This window comes from Lipotes vexillifer, unplaced genomic scaffold (genome assembly GCF_000442215.2).
Source record: "Lipotes vexillifer unplaced genomic scaffold, Lipotes_vexillifer_v1.1 scaffold231, whole genome shotgun sequence".
NCBI lineage: Eukaryota > Metazoa > Chordata > Mammalia > Artiodactyla > Lipotidae > Lipotes > Lipotes vexillifer.
In genome coordinates this window covers 3,074,761-3,087,026 of record NW_006791822.1, presented here as the reverse complement: position 1 = coordinate 3,087,026, position 12,266 = coordinate 3,074,761, and the positions used below count along the sequence as shown (strand labels likewise).

The window sequence follows — 12,266 nt, the reverse complement described above, 5'->3', positions numbered from 1 at the left end:
TTGCGGTACACGGGCCTCTGTTGTAGCCTCTCCCGTTGTGGAGCACAGGCTCCGGACGCGCAGGCTCAGCGGCCACGGCTCACGGGCCTAGCCGCTTCACGGCATGTGGGATCTTCTCGGACCAGGGCATGAACCCAAGTCCCCTGCCTCGGCAGGCAGACTCTCAACCACTGTGCCACCAGGGAAGCCCGGGTTTTTTTTAAAATAGGAAACAGAAGACATATAGAAAAGTTTATGTTGATTCAATCTGGTACTCCCATTACTAAGTTAAAATGTTTATTATTAATCATTATCATAAACTATGAAATTGCAAAAGGAATAGAAAAATTCATCTCTACCCTCAAGGAATCATACATAGGGAGACAGGACAAATGTCCACACTATATTTGTAGTCTCATTTTCTCTCTGCATATATAATTCAATATCATATGTACATTTTATTTACCATCAGGAATCTATTAATATCTATCTATCTATCTACGTATATATATAAAGAGAGAGAGAAATTTTGAAAATACAAATTCATATAGCTATTTAAAGCTAAATATTCAATTATTAAATATTTGGACATGTCTGTGTAATATAGACTAAGAAAAGGGAGAGTTTGGAGGTTATCAGATAGCTTGTGATGAAGCAAGAGTAATGGATCCTTCCTTCTTGGTCGATGAGTTGAAAAGTATAACAAATTCAGGGGGCAAATTATAGCTTATCCCAATTTAGCAAAAATTTTTATTGATTAACCTACTATGTCTCCACAAGCCAACTTATCTCAAATATGAATTAATAAGTCTTACGATGCCACAATACTGTAGGAATGAAGTTCCTTTGAATTTAAATCAGTTATATTAAAAATATATTTAAAAATCAAACAAAAATGTTGGCATGTAGCATTGTTGAATTGTATTATTTCTGAGAGGTTAAACTATGTGGATTCTTTCTTGTAAATAATTCAGTGTATCAAAAAAGAAAAAAGTTATTAGTTAATTCTGCCTATTAAAAAATTTGAAAACCTGGAATGTTCAAAAATGTGAAAAGATTAGACCATTTATAGTTCCTCAAGTCAATAGATTATTATTAGATTATTACAAAACCCTTAAAATGATCATGAACATGATGTAGAAGCTTTCAAAAGTATTTCAAACAAAACTGATTTGCAATAAAATACAAGATTCCATGTACACCAGAATTATAGTTGTGTGATCATTATGCTTATAGGTGAAGAAAAACTGGGGAAAAATTGTGTTTTGGTAGTGGGATTTCAATAAGTTTTTAAAAATACAGAATTTAAAAATTTCCAATTTCTATATGGTTGACTCTGATCAATTTTAGGAAAGGAATAGGAAATAAAATGTGGTAGTCATGGTAATGGAGTTATGTATACTATACAAAGGAAAGACATGGTAAAAGGTAACTCTGCTTTCCTGGGAAAGTCAGGAGTGAATAAACAGAGTGAATAAACAGAATAACTGTCTACTGCTGAAATTATCAAGAGTTTTTGGAAAAGAAAAAGTAATTTTTAGTGTAAAGAAAGGATAGGCATGGTTTGACAGAAGAAAACTGAAAACATTTTAGAGAAGGAAAAGAGCATCAGGGAAACCCAAAAGTAGAAGTGATCACATGGTAGAGGTTTTGACATGGTGGAAGAGAGAAGTATATGAAAGACGTAACTAGGTGGTATGGTAGTATAGCTGGAGAGTAAACAGCTGTGTCTTTGAAGACTTGAAGAATGTCACTTAATGCATGTGAAAATGGTTTCACATTTATGCCAGGAATTTGTGTGACTTTTAAATGGTAGTTACAGAAAATTTCTAGCTCATGTGAAAATAAATTGAGGAGGTGAGACTGGAAGCAGACAAGTTAGAAATCCTCAGGAACAAAGTAAACAAGGGATGGACACATCAGGGAATAAGAAGGGCCTGATTAAGACAGTGGAAACAAATTGCTTCACCATTTTGAAGCTTGAACATTTTATAGACCACTCAGAAATTTAGGATAGGGCTTCCCTGGTGGCGCAGTGCTTGAGAGTCCGCCTGCCGATGCAGGAGACGCGGGTTCGTGCCCCGTTTCGGGAAGATCCCACATGCCGCGGAGCGGCTGGGCCCGTGAGCCATGGCCGCTGAGCCTGCGCGTCCGGAGCCTGTGCTCCGCAAATAGGAGAGGCCACAACAGTGAGAGGCCCGCATAACGCAAGAAAAAAAAAAAAAAAAAAAAAAAAAAAAGAAATTTAGGATAGTCAACACCTGAACATTACTTCTAAAGAATCAGCTCCAGAGGAGGGAGATTTTTGTCTTCATTGATATTTCCCCAGAACCTAGACCACAGTAGACACTCAATTCACATTTCTAAATTAATCCATTAAGTGTGGTATATAAGGCCTAGTATAAATTAATATAAGGGGCACAATTTAAAAAAATTAATAGTTTCACTGAACAAATACATACTAAGATAGTCAAGGAAAAAATTAACTATGATTTGGTAAAATTAAACACTAAGTGGTTTCTTTTGAAAATTCCATGAATTAAAATAGGGGTTTAAAAATGTCTCACACTTTCAGACTACTCTTTTCTGAGAGATCATAAAAAGAATGCATTCTTCATAAATTTACCCCTGCATGAAAAATTAAACATGGGAAAATGTTAGGTGGAGTTTAGTAACTCTTAGGCACTCTGTGTTTACTTATTCTTGCAATATTTTTCCAAAGGATATTCTGGACCACTGAAGGAAATTCCTCCTGAAAGATTCAACACCACAGCTGTCCCTAAGTACTACCAGTCACCCTGGGAACAGGCCATTAGCAATGATCCGGAGCTTTTAGAAGGTTTATACCCTAAACTTTTCAAGCCTGAAGGAAAGGCAGAACTGCCTGATTACAGGAGCTTTAACAGGTAATTCAATTATCCTGGGTGACACTTCAGCATGCAATACCAAGGCTTTTATATCATGGTATGGAGAACTGAATCTTCTGGTAGAAAAAAAATTTTAAAGACTCTAAATAGCAATATATAATATCTCCTTAGCCTAGGCAAAGACTCATTTTTGCAATATTATTAATATGTCAAACCTTAGTCCCTTTTTAGTATAACAATGAATGCTATAATACAGAAACAATCACTAAGATCATCTCCCACATTTTAAAATGTTATTTTAATAATAATTTCTAATTTGAAGGTTGATATTAGTTTATGTGTTGCTCCAAATGACAACTGTTCAAGAATTTCAGAAATAATTTGCATGCAGGACTGTGAGAATTACCATTTAACTCTAGGTTCCAATTTATATTTGCGTAGGCTTTAAGCCAGATTAAAGGTAATTTAGGGCCAAGACTCCAGCACATAAACACACCAATACTTATGCTACCACAAATACTGCCAAATAATATCTGCATTATAGTTTACACAATGGACATTTATTTTTCCCTGTTATCCATTTTTTATAATTTTCATATATTTTTAATGGTCTCATAATCCATTCTTTGGCCACTAGATTTTCATTTTAGAGTAAAATATCTCCGGTATCCTGTCTCACACCCACCCAATTTATAGTCCGTTTAGTGATTATTCACTTAAAAATGAATAAATTAAGGAGTAAAATTTTGATTTACAAAAGAATGCCACAAAGGCTGCATTTAAATAGCAACCTTCCTTAGTACTTTTCAAATTATTGTACTAGTAACATTTTAGTTTTCACATATTGCTATAGTAATAGTATGAGTGCTACATCTATTATTAGTAAAACATTAGTAATACATCTACTAGTATTACATCTAGTACTACTAGCATTATTAGTAATGCTAATAGTATGAGTACTACATCTATTGCATAAATGAGGTATATCATAGAATTTAAGGAGGGTCTGAGGTGTGGCAAAGAATGTTGAAAGCCCATTCTAATCAATGATATAATTTTTTTCAAAAATGAGAATGTAGAAAATTATAAAAGTAAAACACTAGGAAGAAATGGAAACTAATGGAATACTTGAGGCTTGTTTTTGAGATTAGTGCTTTAGAGATGCCATATGACTTCTGTATACCTTGTGGCTTCAGTACCCCATACCTGCTGAGCAGCTTGCTTCCAGTTCTACAAACACACTATAGTATCTGGGTTGGTTATAAAGAGATGCCTATTGATTGTGTAAAGACCAAGTGAGTGCTATAACAATGAACACAATACTATATAATTAGGAAATGTAGCTCCCTGTGTTAAATCAAGGCTTTTGTAAATGTAACACTGTATGTGTGTGTGAAAGAGAGAGAAGGCGGGGGGGGGGGGGGGGAGAGAACTTAACTTGCTAGTAGTTCTCCTTTACCTGAGAAAATTTTATTTGAATATATCTATTTTTTTCTTTTTGTAAAAACAAATGAGACCAACAGAGACAGGGAGAGGAAGGGGGAGGAAATAAGTAGTTTCCAAATATTCTCAAAGTCTTTTGCAAAGAGTAAAATAATGCTCTTTGGTAGCCCCATATTATTATACATAATTACTAGATATTGTTAATAAAGCATGTAAGAGTGAGATACAGTCTTATAGCCTTCAGCAGTGGTAATGACTAGATGAGAATGGGCTCCCAAGTCTAATCATAATTTCAAAATAGCCCATAGTTTAATACAACTTTGTATTCTTATACTCATCTTGAGATATTTAAATATTTATGTTATATTTAAATAACACTATATTAAACCTATGTAACATGTGAGGAAAAGTAAACTAGGAGCAAGGAGGTTTCCAGCTCTGCTTCAAAAAGCTGTATGACTTTGGGTATGTCACTTAACCTTTCCTTGTATTAATTTCCTCATCTTTAAATACATTGTATGATTATATGATTAAGTACCTTTAAATATATTACATGCGTTATCTATTTAGTAGAGCAATTTATTTTAACTTCTATACAACCATTTTACATAATTTTTTTACCTTATAGAATGATCAGTAATTATTATGGGTGTTTTATATGTCCAGCACTATTAATTTTTACAAATGCAAACCAATTATTGACAACAACAAAGCATATGTTAACTGAATATGAGTGAAACAAGCTTGTTAGTCACTACATAGAAGATAAAGTGTAAAAATCATTTTAAGTCAGATCTATGTTTGAAGAAATTATGTTACAGGAATCACAGAGATGCACAGTGATCTTTTAGAAGAATATTCCAAATCTTTCAGTGGAATTTTTTGCTTCACTAACTAAAACTTGAAACTATTTTCAGAGATCTTAAAAATCTTACAAATAGTCTCTCACTTTGAATGCTTAATATCTCTGTTAAAAGATTTTCTTTACTTTGTGTCCGAGGGCAATAAAAATTTAAACAGGATATAGTCTCAATGGTGCCAAAGAAAAGAAAACTGCTTTTCAAAGAGCAACCTTTCACTGGATAAGTGGTAGGAGGTAGGAGATGGGTGATGAACAGAAGGGAATGTTTTCATTTACAGAAGAAAATGACCCACCAATTGGGTGGGAAAAACAAAACAGAACTGGATAAAAAGGGAAAAGCTAATGCATTAAATGCCAAACCCAAATATTGGATTTCAGTGGCATGGGAACATTTCTTTTTTCATTTAATTCAGAAAAAAAAAAAAAGTAAATGTGATTTCTGGAATTAATAAATACAAGATTGACCAAATTCAGCCAAAATCTAGAAATGCTCAACTCCAGCCTCTTGTATCCAATGGATATCTATACTCCTAAACTCCCGCAAATGAATGTATGTCTTGTGCAATTGCTGGAGGTCCCACAATTTAAAAGCCCATGGCTGGTTTAATGTTTTGTTTTAATGTTTGAAATTCTTAACAATTTTTTAACAAAGGGGCTCGAGTTTTCATTTTGCACTATGCCCTACAAAATTATGTGGCAGGTCCTGATCCCAGGTTCTAAACTTTACCCTAAGCTCCTCTGTATTCAGGACATTTTTCCCTTAAAGTAACTACATTGGTCCATACGTGTTTTCTTCCCCCCTCACGTTTCACTCTTCTCTTGTCTGTGAGTTCATTGAGGTTAAGACCTACTACAATCTTTGAATTCCTAGCATATAGCAGAGTGTCTAGATATAATAAGCAATCAGTAATTCGTTGGATGAATAAATGAATGAATCAACAAATGAACAAACTATTGCTTTACAGTGGTAAATTTCTAAAATGACAAAATGTTGTCTTGGACATCCAAGAATAAGTTTTACTTATGTACTGAGTCAAATTTGAGTCATAAAGACTCTTCAATTCACTAAATCACGTGACAAAACGTGGGACATTAATCACCTAGTTACATCACGAATGTGATAGCAACCTGGTTTGACACCATTTAGACACAGAAAAGTGGTTGAGATTCCTAAATATACTGCTCTACTTAGGAAGTGATCTCAGAAGGCCCAATACTCCTTAAGAATTATCTTGTGTGGGTACAATATAAGGTAGTATAGAAGAGAAGGCCTTCAGTGAGTTTGGATGCCTAGATTTAAATCCTGATTCTACACCTTACTAGGTGGGTGACTTTGGGAAAGTCATTTAACTATCTGTGCTTCAGTTTCATCCATAAAATGGGGATATAAAAAGAATCAACTCATAAGGTTGTTGTGAGAATTTAATGAGACAATCATGTAAAGCTTGGTACTCAAAGTGTGGTCAGACCAGCTGTGCTGGCATCACCTGGGAACTGGTTAGAAATGCAGAATTTCAGGACACACACTAGATTGACTGAATTAGCATCTGTACTTAAACAAGATCCCAAGGTGATTCCTATACCAAAAGAGTTTGAGAAACACTTAAAACAGTGTCAGGTGCACAGTACCCTGTCAATAAATATTAGCTTTATTACTATGCCTTCTGAAGTTTAACAGTCATAAAGCACCTGACTGATGATCTAAATTCTTAAAGTTCTTTTCCTAAACAATTTCTCTTACCTCCAGAGTAATGGTTTTAGGCCCTGGATGTGCAAGTCTATACTGATATGATTGCTGAAATACTACATTAGACTGAGGTTACTGCATCAGTCAGTGATCTGTTTTCATCCATATCTTCCACAGCAATTTGGGGAAAATATTATAAGGTCAGTTATCTTGAGAACAGATGCAATAGAAAGTAAAACATACTATTCTTCAGAAGGGAGCAAAACACTGGAAGACAAGAAAATTATGGGCCAATAAGACATGAGATTCTATACTATATGACACAGTTACATCTGCTACAGCCATTGTTGAGGTCACCTATCCACTCTGTGGACACTGAAGATCTTACCTGGCTCTCCCTCTTCTTCCCCAGTACTATTCCTGTCATCACTTTTTGGTGGCTTAAGTATCCACGTAAATAATCCCCCGAACTCTCGGCCCTTTCATGTCCTTCACTGTCTTGCTTTTAAGGATCCGTCTCTCAATCCCACCTTAGTCACTCTTGGCTTTTCTTAAAGTTTGTCACTACCAATACCTATTATCACCTTCAAAATCTCAATTTCAAGCATCCCACTCTCTATCACATTTTATCTTTATTTTTTATTTATTCTTTATTTCAATAATGTTTCAATTCCACACATCAAAGCCATCTCACTTTTCAAAGTCTATCAATCATTTTCTCCTTATTTTATCAGACTCCATGGTCCCTCACTATTATCACCCAGAAATTAAGATATTCAAGAAAGATCATAGGTGATTGAGCTTTGAAGAAAATCAGATCTCTTCCAGGCTTTAAAATAGTCTCTGCAATACTGGAAAATCTATATAGTCTTGCCAATTCCATTGTCCAAACGTTTATAAGACTCTTCTAGGTACAATACATTATACAAGTACATATATTGAGTAAGTTACAAAGATATATCAGAGAGAATTCCGGTCCTCTTGGAGTGCAGGCTGGTAAGAAATACAACAGTCAGACCAGTGGATACAATGAAAGATGGAAAATAGGGTTACAGGGGAGGTAAAATAGAGTCCATGGAAACTTAGGGGAAAAAGAGCTTATTTCTGGCTATGGAAGATCAGGGAAAGTTAAATTAGTAAATACTTAAATATAAATTACTTATATAACATACTTAGAATTTAAAGAACTTAAAGGGGATCTAGAAATGTAGTAATAAGGGTCAGAGCACTCCAGGCAGAGAAAAATGAATATTTGTAAAGGCAATGAGGTTGGAAAGCATAAGGAAAAGAGCAAGCAGTGTATCAGTTTGAACTGGAACAAAGAGTATATGAAAGGGAATAGGGAAAAACCAGCATGGACCTTTCCATTGGGATGTCAAAGTAATTTTTTCCACACGTACACCAATCCTGTTCCTCTTTGTCTTCTATCAGCCAGTTGCTGAAACTCTAAACCTAGGAGTAATTCTTGATTTCTACATTTCTCTCACAATTTTTATCCAATTTGTCAGCAAATCCTGTTGACTCTACCCATAGAACACATCTTGAAACCACCCACTTCTTCAAGGAAAACACCTGAAATACAAGCTGCCATAATTTCTCACTTGAATTGCTACAATATCTTCCCTTCTTCCATTCTTGTCCACCTATAATTGTTCACATAGTAACAGCTGCCAGAGGGATCTTTATAAAAATTTAATCAGATTATACTTACCACTCCCCTGTTTATTACCTTATGATGGCTCCCTTTCACACTTAGAATGAAATCCATATTCCTTATTGGACAAAGTTCCTCACAATCTACCTCTCTGTCCTCTCTCCTTTCTGCCATCCCCCTCACCTGTCTAACAAGATAGGCCTTCTTTCTTTTCCTGAAAAGATCAACGTTATTTCTGCTTTAGATTCTTTGCATTAGCTACTCCCTCTATCTGAAATGCTGAAGTGCTTCAGGCATATGGTCCATAGCTAACTTCTGACCTTCAGATGGCAGTTTAAATGTCACCTCTTCAGAGATGTCTTCTCTACCTATCTAGTCATTCAGTTGTGCCCTATTATATCAACCTATTTTAATCTTCTCATAGCTCTTGTCATTATTGGATATTTGTCTATATGTTTTTTAAAATTTATTTAATTTTTTTTTTGCGGTATGCAGGCCTCTCACTGTTGTGGCCTCTCCCGTTGCAGAGCACAGGCTCTGGACGCGCAGGCTCAGCGGCCATGGCTCACGGGCCCAGCCGTTCCACGCCATGTGGGATCTTCCCGGACCGGGGCACGAATCCATGTCCCCTGCATCGGCAGGTGGACTCTCAACCACTGTGCCACCAGGGAAGCCTTAAAATTTATTAGTTTTTTTATTGACGTATAGTTGATTTACATATGTTTTTTTTTCATCTGTAATCCACTGTTCTTTTTTTTAATTTCTATTTTTTTTAACATCTTTATTGGAGTATAATTGCTTTACAATGGTGTGTTGGTTTCTGCTTTATAACGAAGTGAATCAGCTATACATATACATATATCCCCATATCTCCTCCCTCTTGCATCTCCCTCCTACCCTCCCTATCCCACCCCTCTAGATGGTCACAAAGCACGGAGCTGATCTCCCTGTGCTATATGGCTGCTTCCCACTAGCTATCTATTTTATATTTGGTAGTGTATATATGTCCACGCCACTCTTTCACTTTGTCCCAGCTTACCCTTCCCCCTCCCCGCGTTCTCAAGTCCATTCACTACATCTGCATCTTTATTCCAGTTCTGCCCCTAGGTTCTTCATGACCTGTTTTTTTTTTTTTTAGATTCCATATATATATGTTAGCATACAGTATTTGTTTTTCTCTTTCTGACTTACTTCACTCTGTATGATTCTGTTTATGTTTTTTAATTGTCTGTCTCCTTCGCTAGAATATAAAAGCTTAGACTTTGACTACATTGTTCACTGGTATACCCCCAGCACTTAGAACTGTGCCTGGCACTGAGTGAATGAATAATTAATGGCTAAATCAAACGAAGCTAGAATGTTACATGGGACCTTGGATGCCAAGGTAAGGAAGGGGGACTTTATTCAGATGAGTTGAAGGATTTTGAGGTTTTTGAGACAGAGGTGGAAAGATGCAAAGATATACCTCTTGCCTTCAAAGAGCTTATAATTCACAGATGACCCAAACAAAATCGTATTCTGAAAAAGAGAAGCTAACAATATAAAGTACCATATTATAAGCACCTAATGACTCACATAAGACAATCAACGTGACAGGAATTTGGTTAAGAAAGGGAGTGAGGGCTGGTGGAGAGGAGGCACAGAGGAAATATCTTAAGCAAGTATAACATTGTCAGCAAAGGCGCAAAGGCAAGAAATGTTGTGATGTCCAGGGAACAGATTAGTTCAGTCCAAAACTAAGAGTATGTACATAAGGACTTTACACCAATTTACTATCAAATATCTGTTTTATCATAAAGGCATGGTCCTTGAATGGAAATGCTTGCGTCAGAGGCCAAAAACTGAAACGCTACTAAGAATATAACACAACAACATGCCCATAAGACCATGCATTAAATTGTTTCCTATTTTCTGTCAAATAAATTTGAATATTAATTGATTTATTCTTTTTCTTTTCATTTCTCACAGAGTTGCCACCCCATTTGGAGGTTTTGAAAAAGCATCAAAAATGGTTAAGTTTAAGGTTCCAGATTTTGACCTACTACTTCTAACAGATCCCAGGTTCATGGCCTTTGCCAATCCTCTTTCTGGAAGACGGTCCTTTAATAGGACTCCTAAGGGATGGATATCTGAGAATATTCCTATAGTGGTAACAACTGAACCTACAGAGGATACCACCATACCGGAATCAGAAGACCTATGAAAAGAAAGTTGTATGTGACACAAAAACCTGTAAACGTGAATGTTGCTGTTTTATTATTCTACTTACTTGCAAAGCCACTTACACTCTTCATTAGTAGCAATAATTTAATAGCAATTTAGCAATTTTCCTTTTATGACATTTAATTTCAATCTCAGATCAAAATCTAATAAATAATTTAAAACCTTATTTTAAAACCTTTTAAGTCACTTGTCTTTATTCATAATCTTGTTTTCACCTGGTCTAAGCAATCCAGCCTTTTCACTGAGAAAGTCCAGAAAAGTTACTGACAACAAAGGGTTTCATCTTTGTTCCCATTAATATAAGCTATTACTGAATAAGTTTTTCAAATGGATCTAGAATCAAAATATAGTGCAAGATATTTAGATTAATTCAGAGTTTTATTTAAGGGATGAAAGCTATGGAAGTTGATATACAAACATTATTGATGGAGAAAAGGGTTGGGTTCTTTTCTGACAAGCTTCCATGATAAAATAACTTCTCTAGATGAAGTCTTTTCATTAGTCATTCTTAGAATTTCTAAAGTGCTTTGTATTTTTCAACGTGCTTTGAATCATTAGGTAATTGTTCCAGATGGCATTCGCCAGAGTTCAATTGGGTTATTATTTTTGTTTAGTATTAAGTCAAGGAGACTGAGAGACAATGACTCAAAGAACGTCATACTATTGCAGTTTTCATGATCAAGGTATACTTGGAATTCAAGTTCCACAATGTTGTATGTTGATTAGGTTCAACTTTATGTATGCAATTTTAGAAGAGTAATAACAAAATACATGCTAATATACATATAAATAAATATATGTATACGATGGGGGGAAAAAGAGTGTGTAATTTGAATTGGCAGCTTTCTTTGCTGAATCTTTAAATTCTGCTCAAATCCTTAAGCACGAGGGAGTATATGCCATAAAACACAAATAAAAACAAGAAATGGAAGAGAACAAAAGCATTTGAAAGTAATATAGCACACATCTATCATGAAATATATTAATATATTTGTATAAAAGACTCAAACTAATATAAAGTTATAGATATATCTTAAAATATGGTTGAAGAAATATATGCCATGGAACTGGTAAGACATAAATATCAATTCTTCCCATTTCAATTGAGTTAAAAGTTCTGTGATAGATGTTTATACCAGAGAAGAAATGTCTTATCCATAGAAAACTATCTACCACATTAAGTTTAGGAAACTGGAAGAAGGAAAGTGTATAACAGAGTAATGAAAATGCTGTGTAGCAACATCGCATATTTACAAAAGAATCTGCATGTAATGTTGAAATTGGTGGTTGTTTTGATCATCTTCTAGTCTTTACAAATTTGCTTATGAAAAATGCAGTGCCTAGAAAGGAACAGTATCTTACTTATGCATATTATCACTGTAGAGAATTTGTATAATCTAAAGTATATCTTTAAGATATCTTAGTTTCGGGGGAAGCAGGGGGTGGCGGGTGGTGGTGGTGGTGTATGAATTGGGAGATTGGGATTGACATGTATACACCAATATGTATAAAATTGACCTAATAAGAACACGCTGTATAAAAAATAAAATA

General features: G+C 35.1%; 1 protein-coding gene across 2 annotated transcripts in view; it reads left to right on the top strand.

Moving 5' to 3' along the window:
• Nucleotides 1–11,295, top strand: part of MYOZ2 (myozenin 2) — a 34,451-nt gene extending 23,156 nt beyond the window's left edge. The window contains exons 5-6 of one of the 2 annotated variants that reach the window (XM_007464849.1): nt 2,702–2,885; nt 10,461–11,295. In XM_007464849.1, the coding sequence (XP_007464911.1) occupies nt 2,702–2,885; nt 10,461–10,695 (419 nt within the window). In that variant the 3' untranslated portion in view covers nt 10,696–11,295. The remainder of the gene's footprint in view (nt 1–2,701; nt 2,886–10,460) is intronic. The other variant, XM_007464850.1, reaches the window with a different exon arrangement.
• The last annotated feature ends 971 nt before the right edge of the window (nt 11,296–12,266 follow it).